General features: G+C 54.1%; 1 protein-coding gene across 1 annotated transcript; it reads right to left on the reverse strand.

Moving 5' to 3' along the window:
• Positions 1-479: 479 nt before the first annotated feature.
• Positions 480-18,409, reverse strand: Nherf1 (NHERF family PDZ scaffold protein 1). Its single transcript, XM_052757442.1, has 6 exons — positions 17,777-18,409; positions 5,335-5,496; positions 4,388-4,541; positions 2,636-2,676; positions 1,564-1,653; positions 480-1,342 (listed from the first exon to the last, which is right to left on the reverse strand). The coding sequence occupies exons 1-6, from the start codon at positions 18,203-18,205 to the stop codon at positions 1,151-1,153; spliced, it is 1,068 nt and encodes a 355-aa protein (XP_052613402.1). The 5' UTR covers positions 18,206-18,409; the 3' UTR covers positions 480-1,150.
• Positions 18,410-19,260: the final 851 nt, after the last annotated feature.

Below are 19,260 nucleotides of genomic sequence, written 5' to 3' on the forward strand. Positions count from 1 at the left end.
ATCAGGCCACTGGGCAGATAAGGGAGAGTGTCTGCGGCAGGCTCAGACTGCTGAGAATCCTGCATCCCTTGGTGGGGGAACAGGGAGGAAAGTCACCCTCACATCCTGAACCCAGCTCTAGTAAGATTTCACTTGTAGCACTTCTGGAATGAGGAGCCTCAGAGCCCTCTCAGCATGCGGCTCTCAGCTTCCTCTTCTCACAGTCCCCATAAACATCCCTATTGTCCCCATAAACATCACTGTTGTCCCCTGTACCAGGGCGCACTGACATGGAACTAAGCGGACTGGAGGGCCCTGTGGACTCTGAGTAGCTGCAAAGGCACTCAAGCTTGGAGCTGCAGAGAACCCTAGATGGTCTTCCAGGAGTACCCCACCTCCCACCCAAAGGCCAGCCGCCTGGGAATTCTGTTTATCACCCACTCTCTTAGACCCGAAGGCACGAGGCAGAGCTGCAAAGGAAGACAGGGAGGCTCAGGCGGTTAAAGGAACCAGTGGATTTCTGAAGGCATTTCCTTATAGTGGGGGCATCCGGCTCAGGACAGGCAGAGGCAGCCAGGGTTTCCCTGTGCTGCCCAGGTCTCTCGGGGTGAGAGCAGAAACAAAAATTTAAGGATGAGGCCATTGCCATGCTCTGGGTACAAACAACCAGGAAAATCACAAGAATCATGAAAACAAGAACAGCTCTAAATCCTGTAACACTACACTCTTAAAAAAAAAATCAAATGGACCAAAGAAGCCCAGCCACAGCTCTGAGGACCTTGGGCACCCTGTCCATTATGAGCAATGGCCGCTACAGTCAGTCCCTGGTGAGCCCTGGACTTGGTTGTCACACGTAGTTGAGGGAGGACTTGGTCCAAAGGTCTTTGCTTGGTGAGGGTCCCAGGGATGTCCTAGGCAGACTGGTGAGGGGACACTTGGTAGGAGGAAGTCCTCAGGGAGGAGTGAAGGGGCAGGACAGAAACATTCCCCTTCCCTAAGGTAAGGGAAGAAAAGAATTCCTAGGAAAATCATTTGTCAGGAAGTGGGGTGAGGTGGGGTGCTGATGCTGATTTGAATGTTGATTGGTGGGCAACTGGGGAGGAAAGGGGGAGCTAGATCAGGTGGATGGGTGGCTCCACCTTCCAGCACTGGCCAGTGGGTGATCAGGTGCTCAGAGGTTGCTGAACAGTTCGTTTTTCTTGCTCCAGTCCATCTGCGGGGCCCGCTTGCTACTGCGCTTCTGGTGGGCTCTCTCTTTAGCCACAGCCAGGGAGATGTTGAAGTCCAAGATGGGGTCAGAGGAGGAGGAGGTAGATGAGGGCTCGGTGGACTCCTGTCTCTTGGGGCTGTCTTGGGAATTTAGCTGAAAAAAGGAGGAAAGAGTCAGTGTCCATCCCTAAGGGCTCTCTGGTCCTTGGCCTCAGAGAGGTGGATCCCTTGGGGCCATGGCCAAGGTAGCCAGGTCACAAGAACAAACTGCACCTCCCCATGTGACCTCAAAGGCGGGCTAGTGTGCCAGGAACCAGAGTGGCCTGGAAATGGCTTCCCGTAACTCAGTCACCAGCTCCCATGGGGCCTGCCTACCTCCTCACTGGTATCGCTGGAGGCAGATCTTGCCAGGGCTGGCCTGGGGCTCTCTGAAGCTGCCTCTACCAGGGCTTCACGGCTGCTCTCCTGGCACAGAGAGGAAAAAGTATGGGTTGGCAGGGGATGGGAAAGGAAACTCCTGATAAGAGAAGCTGGAGACCTCATTAGAGAGGGTCCTTGCCCAGGCTTGGCCATCCATCCAAATTCCAGATTTATATTACTGCATTCCTAAAAGGATTGGGGCAGCCTGGTTCCATCCATCACCTGGGCGGGAGCGGGGAACTGCGGAATCTGTCATCCTCCCCAACACCTTTGAGCACTGACTCAGTTTGTGGATCAGTGACCCAAGAGGGGCTTCTTGGAGTACAGGGCCACCAAAGTAGGGCCACCGAAGTCCTCCAGTTTGGCATGAGGAAGATATATGGCCCCTTAACCTCTTACAGCCCTCTCCAGGCCTTAACCCCCAAAGAGTCAACCAGGGTCTTTAAAGAATAAGATGGACAGAACATTCTAGAACTAAGGACAGAGTGGCAGAAGGTGGGGACCATGGCCTGATTCTTGTCTCCCCTAGGTCCCTGTAGAGGAAGCCTTCAAACAGATTTTGCCAACTCCAGGCTCTGTGGTCTGATTCTGAGACAGCCCATGCCAGAGTAGAGGTTTTGGCTGGGTGTGAGCCTGGCACTCAGCCCCTTCCTGGGTCCTTCCATGGCCTCGGCTGGCTCCCAGCCTCACCCCCTTCCCTTCTGCCCAAGGAGGAGGGACTTTGTTCTTCCAACTCAGACTGGAAGTAGCAGGACCAGCAGCCAGACACTGAGGCTCTGTTCTTGGGGGGAAGAATGGCCTCTTCTGTATGGTGGGAGTTGGAGGCGGGGGCTGCAAAGGGGCACCAGGCAGCCTTTCCCAAGTGACAGCCTTACCCCCTGACAGGGGCTGGGGTACTCTGGCGGTCCTATGGTTTGGAGCTCAGGAAGTAATTGGAACTGGGCCCTGATGTGCCAGCCTGAGCTGACTCCCAACCATACCACCACGTGCCCTGTCTCCACAGAGAAGCGGGTAGCGGACCCCTTACCTTTTGTATCTCTCCATTGGTGAAGGGCTCAGGCAAGGGGCCTAGATGAGGAAGACAGCAAAGGTCAGTCCAGAAACTTTGGGGGAGGAAAACAGGGGCGGCCAGAGCTGTGCCTTGGGCAGCTCACCAGACCTCATACTGGAGGTCAAAGGCTACAACTTTTTTGGCTGCAACCCACTGTATGTACATTTGACATTTTGATGACCCAGTGCCCAGAAAGATTGTTTGACAATTTCAGAAAACAAGACTCCACTACAGTGCAATACTTTGGCATTACCAACTAAAATTTATTCTTATAATGTCTCAGTTGGCAAACTGGGGGAACTGTTTTGAGGGTGTGGGGGGAGGCTCACACTTGAGGAGGGCTACTTGATGCTGACTGGCAATCTGTGGGAGACAAGACAGCTCCCTGTAACAGAATAATACTTCGGGCAGTGCTGGGGGCCAGACACACAACCCTCCGTATAGGAATCCGTGCCCTACCACTGAGCTACCTTTCTGGTCCTAGCTTGTCATTTGACCCAGAATGTCAAGATGCCAGGCTTGCTGGAGTGTTAAGATGGGATGGAGTTCTAGGGTAGCCAGAGAGATGGCTCAGTGATGGCCTGATGACCTGAGTTGGATCCCCAAGACCGGATGGTAGAAGGACAGAACTGATGCCTCCAAGTTGTCCTCTGGCCTCCACATACACCCTAGGGCAGGGCTGGGCCTTGGTATTCACACATCCCAGGGTAGATAGCAGATTTAGGGCCACACCTCAGATTATATAGCTGGCACCTGCTGCCTTGGAGAGAAAACAATGCCAACTATCTGCCACCTGGAAACGAGGGGACAAGAGGATTCAAGGACAGTGTCCTGGGCAGAGTCAGGAGAGGCCAGTGAGAGGGAATGCCAGGCTTGAGGTCACCTCCCATATGGCCTGAGAAGGTGGAAGACACCTTCCACCTTCATAGACTCGTAAGGATGGGTGGGGTGCTTCTGCATGTTAGGCTGTGAAACATGTGAATATTTCCCCTTGACAGGACTGTCCACTGTACCCCTCCTCTTGGAGATCTGAGATATGTGGACCCTGACCTACCACTATAATCCTCATCCTCTGGAGGCCCCACCCATTGCAAAGTCCAGAGAGGTTTCACTTTCAGCACAGCACAACAGATCACCCCTCCGGAGCCATCTTCCCAGGGAGAAGGTCGGGACTAAGGAGTAGGGGGTGCTCGGCCCCTCCTGCCTGGTGTGGCTGCCTTACTCACTTTGGCTTGGCTTGAACAGGAGGAGGTGCCAGGCTTGGCAGGATGAGAGTAGGGGAGGGGGAAGGGGAAGGCAGGGGCCCAGGGACTGAAGGGGACCCACTACTCTCTAGAGCCAGCGGGCCTGAGTTTCCAAGGCAACTTGACAGAGCGGGGGAGGGGAACGCCAGGCCCCTGTCACTGGACTCTGATCTGCCCAGCAAAGGCTGGAGGCTGCCCCAGAGTTAACTCTTTCCTCTCAGAGGAATCGCTGGAGAACTAGCTGGACTAGGGAGAGGCTCAGGCCATGCCTTGGTGCTGATCAAAACCTCACCCACTCCTTCATGACAGTTCATTGCTGGCACCTGCCACCTCCAGACACTCATGGCCCACCCCTGCTTCTGCTCTCCACCAACCCATGCTGTGGGGTCTCTCCTTGCAATCCAAGAGGCTACCCCCCACTTCTGGCAAAGCCTTAGGCACTTGGCCATGTCCCCAGCTTGCCGGCACCCAGCTGTGCACTCACCATCCAGGTGTTCCTGGGATGGGATCACTTTGCACTTCTTGAAGAACTCATCGGCTTCCTTGTCTACCACCAGCAGCTTGGCCTCGTCCCCTCCAGCCTTGATGGCGGACACCACGTCTCCATGCTGCTTGCCCTCCATGCAGACACCATTGACCTGTGAGGCAGAGCAGGGGCGGGGGTTACCCACACGGGTCTCGGGGCTGGAGAGGGCAGGTGGAGGAAGTGCCACCTGGGAATGCTGCATCCCCTCATGTGCTTAGTCCCGAACCCAGCCAGACAGTGGTTGTCTGACAGTCAGCTGGGAAGCAAGACCAATGGGAAGAGCCAAAGAAAATACCCAGAGGAGGCTATGCAAACACAGCTGGGAACAAGGGGAGGCCTGGGAGCCTGGGCTGGGCTCCGCCGACCTCCCTCTCTGGGCCTTGGTTTTCTCACGTGTAAAGTGAGAAGTCTTGGAAGAGCTGATCTGTGGCTCTAAGGTTCTCACACTGTGATTCTGGGACCAGCCCAAGCATTTAGTTCACGTTTCCTCTCTCGTGAACACAGCCGAAGAGCGGAGTGTCTCAAAGCTGAACTCAGGAGAGGGCGTTTGATCCACCTTCGTGCCTGGCATGGAGTGCTCAGGCACCAGGAAGGCCATGCAGGTGGCCTCTGGCATCCACCTGGATTTTGGCCGGTAAATCATGGGTGTAGAGTGTATGTTTAGTAAAGCAGAACCCGAGAGGGGAAAAGAAACCATTCAGCCTGTCGGCATGCCCACCTACCACTTAATACCCTTTCTTCCCGTTCCTCTACTCTACCTGTGTAGCTGCCCACCATCCAGCGTCTCTGGGTTGGCCATATCCCATGGGTTAAGCAAACCATAGATGGTATAAGGCTGCCCCAAAGCATCAAATACTAGGAGGGAAGAGCCTGGGAGAACACGGAGAATACTGGAAAGGACTCACCTCCACAATGCGGTCCTGGGCCCGGAGTCCAGAGGCCTCTGCTGGTGAGTCTGGGTCCACTGCTCGGATGAACTGGCCTGGCTTAGACTTGTCACTGTGCAGGTTGAAGCCATAGCCATTGGGACCTTTCTTCATGGTGCAGAGCCGAGGCCGGAGCTCACGCTGTGGGGATGTAGAAAGCACCCATGTCATTCCACAATGTCCCAACACTGCCTTCTCCGGCTCCACCTCCCTGTCTAGAAGGCTTTGGAATAATCCAGTGGTGACTGGAGCCCACAGAGCAATGCCACACACTCTGGCCCAGGGTTCGGGTGGGAATGGACGAGCAGCCCTGGAGCAAACTGAGTGGCTCTGGAAAAGCCACTGTCCCTGCATGAGGCTAGTGTCCCTCTGAGCCATTCTATTACTCACATATTGTTTTGGTCTTATCACTCCCACCCAAGGCTCATCTGGCCCTCTTAGGCCTGGCTGGATACTTGAGGCTCCTGAGTGGGCCCATGTATCTGTTCTCTGTTGTGAAGGCAAGGATAGCTGTTTACTGAAAGCTGGCCAGTTTGTTTACAGTCAAGATTTTCATCTCTAGTGGAATCCCTTTCTTGACCCCAGTGAGCCAAATGGCCCAGCCAGATGTGACCCTGATAACCTGAAACCCAGTAGGCGGCAGGGCAAAGGGTCCTGGGGTAAATGGGACACAACTCTATGTCCAGCCAAGGATATAGGGAGCAACAGGGGTGTGTGTGTGTGTGTGTGTGTGTGTGTGTGTGTGTGTGTGTGTGTGAGTGACTAATCCCCAGGGCAGGGCCAATGTCGTCAAAGACAGTGGCCTGGAAAGCAGGGCCTGTTACTTTTTGGTTTGCTTGGTTTTTGTTTTGTTTTGTTTTGGAGACAGGATTTCTCTGTATAGTTCTGGCTGTCCTGGAACTCTGTAGACCAGACTGGCCTCAAACTCTGAGATCTGCATGCCTCTACCTCCTGAGTGCTGGGATTAAAGGTGTGCACCACCACCGCCCAGCCTGTTACTTTTACCATTATTTATTTTGTGTGTGAGAGAGAGCGAGCACGCATACACCACAGCCACATATGTGGTCAAAGGACAAACTTGTGAGAGTTGGTTCTCTCCTTTCACTATGGGGGACCAGGTCGTCACACTTGGTGGCAAGTGTCTTGACCCACTGGGCCATCTCACCAGCCCCTGAGGGACACAAGCAGGTGTCTTTTGTGCACCCTGACACTCAGCTGGGAACAATTTCAACATCTTCCATCCTCTTCTGGCAGCTCAGCTCTGAAGCTATAGCCGATACTCACAGGCCACAGACCGACAGATGGACAGAATATGGACACGTGCCTGCAGAAGCTGGAGGCTCTGCAAGCCCTACCTAAGCACTAGCCGGACCCCAACTCCAAGCCTGGGGCAGCCTGTTGGCCGCTGGCTGGCTGGCTGGCTAACCCTGGGTTGCCACCTACCCTATGGGGCAACAAGGCTCCCCTACTAGCTTGTGACTTGGGGCAAATCATTTCCATTTCTGAGCCTCAGGGTCCTTCCTTTAGAGAGGGTGTTTATTGCTACCTGCCTCTCATGGTTGCTAATGACAAAGTAGAAAAGCAACACTAGGGACTCAAGTCCCTGCCCAGATCTGGATGTCGCCATTGTTCTTACTAAGTCCCCATGCATACTGGGACTTTAGCATTGTTCTTGCTACTAAGGAACACTCGTGTAACTCTGAGATACTGGGTCAGGGAGGGTGGTGGCCAGGTTGTTCTGAAACCCAAATCCTCAGCTGGGGGTACAAAAGGCAAGGGAGGGGTGGGAAGGAGTGGGAAGGCTTCCAGGCCTCCAGCCCCACCTTACCGACATTCCGGTCCCATCCCTTCACTCTGGGTGGGGGCTGAAGAGATTGCTCATGGGGTTAAGGTGCTTGCTGCCAAGCGCAACCTGGGTTTGCTGTCCAGGACACACATGGTGGAAAGAGAGAAGTGACTCCCACAGGTTGTTCTATGACCCTGGCATCCCACCCCACACAACATACATACACACAGAGTAAAATTTAAAGAGGTAAAAAGAATGCTTGGGTAGGCTCAGTGTACCTGTACCTGTGTTCAGGATGTTGGGGAGGGGTGTGCGGAGTCCAGAAGGCAGAGAAGGTGAGAGTTGAGATTTTCCCTAATGACTGCTTACCCAGATCCCAGGGACCCCTCACTTCAAACAGCAAAGACAACCAAGTGAGCAGCAGAAAGAGGGTACCACAGGAGACCCCTCCTCCCCTCAGCCCATCCAGCCTCTCAGCCTGCTGTGACCTAGCCCCTCCTGCAGCCCCCCAGCACCATGTGGTTCCGGGAGTGAGGGCTCTCTTCCTTCCAGCTAATCCCTGCACAGAGCTGCCATGGGCCCTCCCCCAGGCTGCCTAGGTGAGCTAACAGGTCCGACAAGTTGCTGCCACCCAGCACAGGCTCAGCTTTCTGCCCCAGCCGCACACGTCCTGTGGCCCTCAGTTTGTGGACTCTCAGTTCCTCCCCACCCTCCCCAGGATTCCCTTACTCCAGACTTCCCACAGCAGCCTGGCTGAATCTGGTTAGCTGTTTCTGAGACAGGGAAACTGCAACTCTGAGAAGTTAAAGCCCACTCAGTCTGGCTGGGGCCCGGCTTTCCTCCCACCACAATGGGCTTGTCCTTAGCATTGGGTCCAGAACTCTGCAGCCTGGAGTGAGGCCTAGTGATGGGCAGATGGCTCGGGGGGGGGGGGGGGGGGGGGGCGCGGGCTGGCTCTTCTCACACTAACCAGGTGTCTGGGAGCTAATGAAACCACAGGCTTCCTTCCGGGAGCTCCACGCCTCTTGCAGCCAGAGCCCCAGCCTGAGTGGAAGGATAAAGCCTGGCCTGGGTGACAAAGCTGTGAGCATGCCTGGGCTGGCACTGTGGCTAGAACCAGGCTGAGGGTTCAGGAGAGGTGGCTCCCTAGTACTGGGCAGGGCTGGGCCAGGTGCCTTTGTGATGCCCACCTTCCAGGTCCAAATCTGTGCTTAGGATTTTCCCTACTACACCTTAGCAAGTGTTACCTCAGCATCCCCTTTCTAGTGACACACATCATCAGAGTTCAAAGGTCTACTTTGCATCCTTCTGGCACATGAGGACCAGGAAGATTTAGAGGACCCTGCCTAAGGGGATAAGACATCCTCTACTCCATTGCCCTCTGAGTGGTTTTGTGGTTGATTCAGGGTCTGCGGGTGGTAGCGTGGGGTGACTGGTATTCTCCAGGAAGCTCTCCTCCATGCAGCACTCATAGACCTTCTGTGTTAATGGATCCCTTTCGGAAGTCTCTAGAGCAGTGGTTCTCAACCTATGGGTCAAGAACCCTTTGGGGGTCGAACAACCCTTTCACGGGGTCATCCATTAGATATCCTGTATATCAGATGTTTGCATTATGATTTATAACAACAGTAGCAAAATGACAGTTACGAAGTAGCAACAAAAACAATGTTATGGCTGGGGATCACCACAGCAGAACTGTATTAAAGGGTCCCAGCATTAGGAAGGTTGAGAACTACTGTTCTAGGTCTCTTCCTTCACAAGTGGGGGAGGGGGGAGGGTTTTAAACTTTCAGAGAAACTAGCCTCTTCCTTTCCCGTCCCCAGGAGCTGTCACTGCAGCTGCTGAGTCAGCCCATCCCAGTTTGGGTGGAGCTTAGAGGAGCCCCCTGGGGGCAGGCCCCGGGTTCCCAGGCCTAGAGCCAAGTAGAGATGGGGGAGGGGCAAGGTACCAGAGCTTGGATTCTGCTTCTGGGAAAAGATAAAGGGGAAAACTCCGCACTATCCTGGGCTTGGTGTGTGCCCCCCCTCTACCCTAAGTGGCCTTGGGACTTGTGCCAACTCCAGAAGGATCCATAGCATGGGGCATGGAGGGGGTGGGGGGGGGGCACCTTCGCACCTTCATGGGAACACAGACCCAGAGGCTACATAGAGCCTCCACACAAACTTACAAAGTAAAAATCAGGAGAGGTTCAGGAGATTGGGGACGCAGAAGCAAAACCCCCAGGCAATGGTGGCAGAGGGTGGTTGGTGTCAATGGACCTGAATGGGGCTGGACTAACTGTACCTCTCTCTTAGCTTTCCAGAGAGGACCAGGAACATTGCCTCCAAACCCTCCTCAAGGAGACTTCTTTCTCCAGTTCTCAGGCTGCCTGCCCCTTGACCCTCTGCCCCAGGATCCTAACCCCACCCTAAGAAGCCAGGCCAACATCTCCACCCACGCTTTGTTGGCTAGGGAGGATGGGGGCACGGAATTCAATAGTCACCACCCACGGGCCACCTGGAAAGCCGAGGAAAGTCGATACCCCCTAATCCCGGTGCTGTCGAGAGCAGCAGGTCCAAGGCTGCTCCCTGCTCCCCCTTGAGGGGGGTCTGCTGGGTGGCTGGGGGACCAACGCCCCTTTGGGCCTGGTCCCTCCTTGGCTGATACCATGGTGATGGGCTCAGGAGAAACAGCCAGGCAGTTTCTATCACTTCCCAAGGGCCAGCCAGCTCCAGGCCCCAGCAACGATGGGCTGAGAGTGAGAAGACCACCAGAATGGCCAGGGAACACTTTCCAAGACTGTCCTTCCCCAGCCCAGCCCAGGCTAGCCCTGAGCTCTTATATAGGGAAATAAGCCTGGTGCCCTGCTATCTCACACTGGGGAAGTAGCCCCAGGTCCAGATGAGGGACTAAGAGGAACAGAGGGGAGGAGCCCTTGGGGGGAGGGGCTGGGGACATTGTGGGAAGCAGCTAGGGTTTTTTTCCCCCCATCGACTCGAGGGATGTAGGCTTGGAGCTAGCATTGTTCCTCAAGGAAGCTTGATGGAGATGGCTTGATTCTGCCTAGGGTTGCCACGGAGGGGCAGCACGGGATGCTATTCTTTAGGCAGGCTGAGAAGTGACCAGGGGCTTGGAACTCTGTAAGCTAAAAGTGTCCTCTGCTCACTCCTGATGTTGGATTGGCTACTACCAAGCCTGATGTCATCTCAAGTTCCCTGAAGGACCCTTCCTCTTTTATCTGTACAAGAACACTTCTGGTCCCAATTGCGAGAGAGAGAGAGTCAGAGAGAGAGAGAGAGAGAGAGAGAGAGAGAGAGAGAGAGAGAGAGAGAGAGAGAGTAATGGTGGCGGTAGTGGTCCTTGTAGGAGCCAGGTAGCAGGAGGAACCAGGAGAGCTAAAATGGGGGCTGCTTCAGAGACACCAACACTCCTGAGTCAGAGGCCCCGAGCCAGGTCCTCACTTTGACTAGGAACTGACTAGTGTCTCCTCTCATTGCTGGACAGAGAGACTTATGGTGAAGCAGAGTTCTGCTCTGTTCTCTCCCAGGCTGGGGAAGCCTGAGACAGAGCAGGCTGGTACCTGGGCTACTGCCTAGCTGGACACCATCCAAGGCTGGCCGCCAGGTGCCTTCCTGCCTGCCCGGCAGGCAGTCCACCATTACCAACCCCCACCCTTCTCCCAGAAGCTGCCGATTTATGGGCTGTCCCAAGAGGCTAAGCAAGGACATTCAAGGAGCTCGTTGTGAAACTGGGGCTCATTATTGAAGTAACGAATAGCAGCTATCATTTACTGAATGTTTAATATGGACTAGACACCATGCCGGGGGCTTTATATTTATTTTCTCAAATAAACTCCAGTTGTAACTCTGTAAGGGAGATATGCCCACATTTCACAGAGGGGAAAGTAAAGTTTAAGTTGTTCAACTATGTATGGTTGATAACAGGAGAGAGCAGGATTTGTACTCAGAGCTGGACTAGTACCACAGAGTACAAATACCCTAGACATGTGGGGAATTTCACAAAGAACCAGGCACGGTGGCAATAACAGGCAGACCTCTGTGAGCAGGCCAGCCTGGTCTGCAGGCCAGCCTGGTCTACATAGTGAGTTCTAGCACCGCCCCTCCCCCCACAAGAGATGATAAAGCAAAAATGTAATCAAAATTCAAAATACTGTCATTCCAGTGTGGATTTGTTTAAAAACTTGAAATAGTTGATGGCTGTGGTGGTGCACACTTTCAATCCCAGCACTTGGAAGACAAGAGGCAGGTGGATCTCTTGAGTTTGAGGCCAGCCTGGTCTACAGTGCAAGTTCTGGGACAGCTAGGACTATATACACAGAGAAACCCTGTCTTAAAAACCAAACAAACAAATAGAACACAAACAACAAAAAAAGAAAGAAGAGTTTACCTCTTTTTAGTTGTGCAGGCTGAACATCCCTAATCTAAAAATCTAAAGTGCCAATTGCTCCAACAATCTGATTTTTTTTTTTTCCAGACAGGGTCTCCTGTAATCCAGGTTGGCCTGGCTTGAAATTCTCTACAGATCCAAAATGACCTCCTGTCTCTACTTCCCAGAAGACTAGGGATTCCAGGTGAGTGCCACCATGCCCAATTTTATGTGGTACTGTGGCTAGAGCTCAGAGTTATCAAGTCTGCTAGGCAGACACTCTATCAACAGAACTATGTCCCTAGTCCCCAAATTTGAAATTTTTGGCACGACATCACAAATGGAAAATTCCATACTAGAACTGGTTCCTAAGCAAAGTATGAGTCCTCCCAGGCTGTGCGTTGAGACACAGGTGAACGTTGTGTGTAGACTTGGGTCTTGACCCTAGATCTCAGGTTTGCATAAATCTTCCAAAATTGGCAAACATCCAAAATTCAGAACCCTTCTCGTCCCAAGAATGTTAGATTAGGGATTTCAACCTGCACCAGGCCCCCATGTCCAGCGTACTTCCGCTTGGACACTTCACGTGGCGAGTGGCGGAAGACGCAGCTCCCTCACTTTCTGCCGCTATGATGCCAGAGATAGCCCCAAACAGGCTCTACTCTTTGAACTTGCTGTGGGCATTGGGCCCTGACCTGACAAGCACACGGAGAGGCTGCTTTTGTCTCTGATCCCAGTGAGATCTGAATCGGGCCAATGTTCTCTGCATGTCACCATGCTGCCTTTGAAGTCATCTGTCCTCGGGAGGTCTAGAGCTTGTCCTTATTTAGGAAGCAGGGACTGAAACACTGTCCTGGCTGGGGCTGTGAAGAGTATGCCTGTTGTTCTACCTGGAGGGGGAGGCTCCATCAACAGTCAGAGCCAGCCTCCTGGGGTCTCTGTGCTTCAGGGGAACTAGCAAGGGAAAGTAGGGGTGGGGGTGGGGGTGGGTAGGGGTTCAGACTTTGTTTCCCAGGCTCCATCCCACTCATGAAGGGCTAGGACTAACCCTTCTGGGCTGAGCTACTAGGAGGTACCTATAGTTTTCTGGGGTACAGACCGCCTAAAAGCTCTGGCTCCATGAGGAGCTGTAGTTACCCCAACCCCTGCAGGGAAGCTGGTTCAAGCACACCCTGAATTGGCTATTTTAAATGTCTGTGTTGCTGGGGTTTGAACCTGTAGCCTTGTGTATACCAGACAAACTATCACTGAGCACAGAGAAGCCTGAGTGTACGACACTGTGATGGTTCACATTTATCTAGAGAGCCAGGCCCTGAAGCACAACCCGACCGAGGGGCCAAAGGGAGGTATACACACAAGGGGGTCATGGCTGGGGAGCCAAGATGTCTGGCTTGCTAGCTGAGAATCATCGTAATAGCTATCTCCATCCCCATAAGAGATCTGCCTGGGGTGATGGTGATCATGTGCATTAAATACGTTTCCTTTCCAAATAGGTCCACCCTACCTTAGGACAGGTCAGTAAACACCAATGATCAGCATCTATAGCTCATTTTCCCCAGAGAAGAGGCCACAGCTCCAACAGACTTTGACATTACTCCTTGGCCTGCAAACTCCTAGGCACTCCTCCACTTTCCCAGAGACTCCAGGGATGGGGAGTTACTTCCCCATCGATCTGGAGTTTCCTGAGAAGGAAGCCCTTTTTCTGCCTCTAAGACAACCATTCCAGAAATACAAACTTATCAATAGCCTGAGGCTAAAACCAGGGGCTCTGCTGGTTAATCCACAGAGAAAGTGAACCCAAATGTAGCATGACCTATCCATTTCTTTTTCTTTTTATGACACAGGGTCTCACTGTGTAGCCCTGGCTGACTTGGAACTTGCTATGTTGTCCAAGCTGGCCTCAAACCCAGAGATGTACCTGCCTCTGCTTCCCTGAGTACTGGGACTAAAGGTGTGTGCCAACGACGGGCTTTGACCTGTCCATTTCAAAGCCAAACACCTAGCAGCTTCCTTCCAAAGTCTGCCCTTCTGAAGCCCCATCTTGGCCAAATTAAACCTGTCAACTAGTCATGCCCACCCATCGATCCTGCTTCCCCACCCATCGATCCTGCTTCCTGGGTACCTACACTATCTTTGCCTCTAGGGTCAGGGTCAAGGCTGGGAGGAACCGGAAGGAACCCAGGCGCTTTCTCCTTCATGCCTGTCATCTTGTTGCTCTTCCTCACAACGCTGCAGGCTGGGGACTGGTGTCCCATTTCACTGATCTGGAAGCTAAGGCTTGCAGGGACTGAGGAATGATGTGGGCTTCAGAGCCAGGAAGCAGTAGTGCGGAGACTCCCAACACTATGTCTGACCCCAAAGCCTAGACTTTCGGCCTCCCTGTCAAAAGGGAAGCTGCTAGTAGGCAAGAAGGAGTGGGTTGATTCTCTCTGGAACTCCATCTCTCGGTGTACTGGACGCACAAACAAGTCCAGGTGTGCTGGACGGGGGTGAACTGGGACAGAGGTCCTTTACAGCTGTTGTGTATTCACTCATTAATTCAAAAACATTTATTAACACCTCCCTAGAGTCGGTACAGAGCAGTGTTGGTGACAGAATACGAACAACCCAGGGCTGTGCCCTGGGGCTTCCCATGTATCGGAGGTGGAAGCTGTGAACACACGCACACAGAGACACAGGACACATAGCTCGAGGGGATTCAGACCTCTGCTGTGGCTGAGAGCGAGCAGAGGGGTGGGGAGAGTGGGTCGCCAATTTTCTGGAGAACCGTAGTACTACACAGAACTATTATCATTATTATTATTAAATATTGATGCAGATCTTGTCCTGTAGCCCAGCCTGACCTTGAACTGGCAATCCTCCTGCCTTTGCCTCCCATGTGCTGGGATTATAGGCCTGAGCGGCCACACCCAGCTCATCCTATAAACATTAAACAACAGTGATCTTTCAGCACTTCTGAGAGCTGGGCTTGGCCACAGCTGCACCTGCCCAGGTAGGGAGGAATCATCGCTGTGAACTATTTGTTACTTCAAATGCCAACAATCAACATTTACTGAGCACTTACTTAGTGCCAGTATTGAGTGACTTATACACATCCTTATGTAATCCTAAGAACCTCATGAGGTCACTGCCATCATTCCCAACTTACACAATAGGGAAACAAAGGCTTAGGGAGATGAAGAAACCGGGCTCCAGGGTTCAGTTAGCCCAGCTGAGCCGGCTCAGGGCTGCCCAGGCCCCTCTTTGGGCCAAAGCTCAAGGAATTAGGCCTTGTCCTGTGTCTGGTAGGGAAAGACTACAGGAAAGCAGGTGAAGGGCCGGTGAGATCATCGGACAGTAAAGCTCTCAGACAGTGAAGCCAGTAACCATGAGGACCTGAGTTCAATCCCCAGACCAACCCCCCTACACACACAAGCCAAGCAGTGGAGGTTTAGGTTTATAATCCTTGTGCTGGAGAGGTGGAGACAGGGGGATCTTCGGGGCTCACTGGCCAGCCAGCTTAACCAGATTTGAAAATTCCAGCATGGTGGGCCTTTAATCCCAGTGCTCAGGAGGCAGGAGGATCTTCTCTGTGAGTTCAAGGCCAGCCTAACAGAGTTCCAAGCCAGCCAAGGTGACAGAGTGAGATCCTGTCTCAATACCAACCAACCAGCCCTGCAAATCTAAAAGTCCCAGGCCTTAGTGAGAGATGCTGTCTTTGGAAACGAGGTGAGGGCTCAGTGTGGTGGAGCACACCAGTGACCCCAGCATTTGGGAGGCATAGGCAAGAGAACCTCTGAGTTGAGGTCAGCCTGGTCTACAGACCAGCCAGAACTACATCATAGAACCCTGTCTCAATAAAGACACCTCTACCTCCTTGGGCCTCAGCAGGCCAGTGGGGATGGCCAATGTTCCAGGCACCTCTCATCACCTGCCCTGTTTGCTCTTGACCCACCGAGATGCCACTCAGTCAGTCACAGCATCTTCAGGTTGACGCCTCTGTCACATGAGAACTGATGAGATTAATAGAGCAGTTCCCGCTCTGCAAATGAATCCAGGCTAACACTAACTGTCAAATCTCAGCTGGGTGCTTTATACACAGAGGAAAGGGATGCCTGCCTCAGTGTTTGTTGGCATATTTTGCAGTATTGGATGGGGCGTGGGGGGGGGGGTGTCATCTGCAAGCTCACCACACCAGGATATGGAAACTCTATACCAGGGAAACTCAGCAGAATAGAGCTGAAGGGGCTGGCTCAAGGCTTGGGCAACAACGAACTTAACCATCTAGCAGAGCACAAGTACTCCCTATTGAAAAGACAGACCATTTGCCCAATTTTACAGATGGGAGAATCAAAGCTCAGAAAATGATTGACATGTCCTAGGATGCTTTCCCCAGTATGGTTCTACTTTGAGTCTCCTGGCCTGAGGAATCTACACAAATGTGTCCTATTACCACCTGGGGACCCTGATTCTGTGTTCTCTCAGAGGACAGGTCTCCAAGAGGAAGCCCCAGCCCACTGCCTTTTTAAATACCACACAGTCTGATATAGACCCTTCCACAGCAGCCTCGTCCATGGCCCTCCAGCACCCAGCAGCTCACCGGGAAGGGCAAGGGGCGGAGCTGAGCATGACTGCAACTTGGTGTGTATCTGGAGGGTGAGGGGAGGCTGCTGATTATCTGTTCTGGTGTTAAAGTCCAAAGGAAAACTAGGGAGCGGGGGAGGGGGTGGAAGGGAAGGGAATGGCGAATCAATGGACTCGGGACAAAGTTCAAATTGGGTTTGAGCCTAGGAGCAGAGGTCACCTGTTCAACTCGCTGCCAGGGGCTCTGCTACTGCTTGCCAATGCCAATTTGGCACTGGCAGGAAGTGGGAACCTAGTGGCCCTGGCATTCCCAGACCAAACTCTGGCAGAACAGGGCTTCTGGTGACCTCACTTCCACCAAACCAGTTGGTACTCTCAGGCTCCGCCTTCAACCTTAAGGCTGAACAGTGCCCTTTCTCTGTTGAGGGAGAATCTTTCCTGGCTCCATGGATACCGCTGGCACATGTCGCTACCAGGTAGAGAGCTAGTACACACTGAAGGACCCTGCTTCCATAGTCTGTTCCTGGGCCTGCTTCCCTCCCTCCTTGCTCTCTAGGGATCGGAGGCTCAGCACAACAGCTCCTGTTTTGCCAGCTGCCCCTCCAGCAGCTGATCCAAACCGGGGTTGTTTGGGGGAAATACCAAACACCGGCAAAACCAACCAGCCGGCTTGCTTTCAGGGCACTGGAGTGAGCAAGGACAATACTAGGGCAAGACCACCAGCCCATGGTGGGCTCTGCGGGCACTGCCTGGCCTTATGACCGCTCCCTCCCCCAACCATCTTTCTCCTCCTCTTCCAAGGTCCTCCCACCAGGCTCCCAGATACCAGCAAGCGAGCGCTTACTCCTCACATTCCAGAGGACCATAAATCCTCCAGGGTGGCAGAGCCACCACCCCCAAGACGCCTCTGCGCCTCCTCCCTGCACCCCACCCCCACCCTTCGCTCCGAGACTCTAGGACTTCCTCTCTTTCTTTTTTTTTTTTTTTTTTTTTTTTTTTTTTTTTTTTTTTGGTTTTTCGAGACAGGGTTTCTCTGTGTAGCTTTGCGCCTTTCCTGGAACTCACTTGGTAGTCCAGGCTGGCCTTGAACTCACCGAGATCCGCCTGGCTCTGCCTCCCGAGTGCCTCTCTTTCTTAGAAGTCACTTTAGACTTGAGAAGGATGAAGTCCAATCGGTGTGAGTTAATGATGCACAAACTAGGGAACCGAGGAGGTGCGGGTAGGACTGCGAGGGCCTTCCCAGGGACCTCTTGTTACTCAGCCTTCACACCAATTTCAGCTACCATCCACAAGGACTGACGAAAGGAGAAAGAGAGAGAGAGAGAGAGATGAGAAAGAGAGAGAAATAGAGGGAGAGAGGGAGGGAGGGAGGGAGGGAGAGAGAGAGAGAGAGAGTTAGTTAGTTTTGAGCAGGGAGAGCCGAGGAAAGGGTTCCAGGGAGTCCGGGATGGGGGACAGAATCCAATTAATGGGAACCGAAAGTGCAGGCGGTAAAGGCGCTCCGCTCCCCAGCGAGCCGGGGCAGGGCGATGGGGTCGCGGGTCGCAGTCCGAAGCTTGCCTCAGGAACTGCGATGGCTTCGGGTCAGAGGGCGGAAGCCGTTTCCTCCTCGCTGCTGGAGTTTCAGAAAGTGCTGGACGTCCGGGGCGCCCGAGTCTCTCATACCGCCGGAATCCCAGTCCCATACCCAGCTCAGCCGGCACTTACCCGCTCCAGGTGACTCTTTTCGGCCTCGTTCTGGTCTCCAGCCTCCGGTGCGTCAGCGGCGGCCGGCGGCTCGGCTTGTTCGGACTTCTGGGCGCGCAACAGCTCCTCCCCGACCGGGACGCCCAGCTTCTTGAGATGCTCGTCCGTCGCGGGGTCGACCACCAGCAGGCGCACGGCGTTCAGCGCCGCGCGGATGCGGCTCACCACCTGCTGATGCGTCTCCTTCTCCACATTCTCGCCGTTCACCTCCACCAATCGGTCCCCGGCCAGCAGCCCCGACTTCTCGGCTGGCGAGCCGGGCTCCACCAGCCGGATAAACTGGCCCACCTTGCCCTTCTCTCCGTGCAGGTGGAAGCCGTAGCCGTTCGGACCCTTCTCCAGGCAGCAGAGCCGGGGCAGGGGCTCCCCGGCCGCCGCGTCCGCGCTCATCTTGCCCTGCGAACGCTCAGCGCGGTTCCCGTCGGAGGCCGGGGACGCACGGCCTTTCTTCCCGCGCCGCGGAGCCCGAGTTAGGAGCTGAGCACCACACCGGGCACAGCGAGCAGGTGTCCCACGAACCGCGGCAGCGAACGCACAGGAAGGGAGCGAGCCAATCCCCGCCCTGCGCGGCGTCTGAGCGTTCCAGAGCCCGCCCCAGCTCCTAAAGCCGAGGGCGGGGCTGTACCGTGGGTGTGGATCACCGTGGACCAATAAGAAGCCAGAAACTCGGACTCTTGGGCGGGGTGAACAAATCTGGCCAATCAGAATGGTGGGGGTGTGGCTTGCACTCGGCGCGGCTCCCCGCAGCGGGAGAAGAAAAGAGAGCCCAGGAAGTGGAAGTGTTTGTTACCAAGTGCGGAGTTGGGCTGATGGGGCGGGGCTGGAGTCGGGGCCGGGTTCCAGGTACTGAACCCAGGGGCCTCGCGGGCTGTGCTCTGGTTTCCACGACGTGGAGGGGGATTTAGAAGAGCCAGTCTCGGGGTAAAGGATCCTCAACGCTTTAACTGCCGTCAGCCAAAGCCTGTTGCACAGCTTGGCTCGAGGGGGCGAGGGCGCGCGGGGGGGGGGGGGGGCGGGGGGGGCAGTTGCCGAGGAAACCATTCCACACCCCTCACACACACTCACTCCTCCCCTTCCCCGGGGCCAGCTTAAGAACCGGACGGATGTCTTCTGTAACACAGTAACACTGTAACAGGGTAACTGTAACAGAATAACTCTGGAGCGGGGTTATTTAAGTAACAAAGTTTTCTACTTGGGGAGTCACTGCGCTGTCTCAGGACTTGGCATACAGAGACGTTTTAGGCTCTGGTCCCTTCTAGGAACGTGTATGGCGGGGCAGAAAGACCAAGGCTCCTTGCAGCCCACCTGGAAGACAGGCTGCCTGAGGGTAGATCAATAAATAAATAAAAGGCTTGGTTTTGGCAGCAGCCTTTGGCTAGAGAAAGGGGGTGGGGAGGGACAGCTAGGTAGTCAATCTCAGGATTCACTCGACAGGGGATGGAGGC

Source organism: Peromyscus californicus, unplaced genomic scaffold (assembly GCF_007827085.1).
Source record: "Peromyscus californicus insignis strain IS unplaced genomic scaffold, ASM782708v3 Scaffold_3__1_contigs__length_106647218, whole genome shotgun sequence".
Taxonomy (NCBI): Eukaryota; Metazoa; Chordata; class Mammalia; order Rodentia; family Cricetidae; genus Peromyscus; species Peromyscus californicus.

Bases quoted from the DNA above. Each gene is read 5' to 3' on its own strand.
- Nherf1 (XM_052757442.1), bottom strand. From the start codon at position 18,205: ATGAGCGCGGACGCGGCGGCCGGGGAGCCCCTGCCCCGGCTCTGCTGC. The intron at 5,497-17,776 runs GTAAGTGCCGGC...ACATCCCCACAG, and splicing joins AAAAGAGTCACCTGGAGCGG to CGTGAGCTCCGGCCTCGGCT. The intron at 2,677-4,387 runs GTGAGTGCACAG...TTCCTCATCTAG, and splicing joins ATCCCAGGAACACCTGGATG to GCCCCTTGCCTGAGCCCTTC.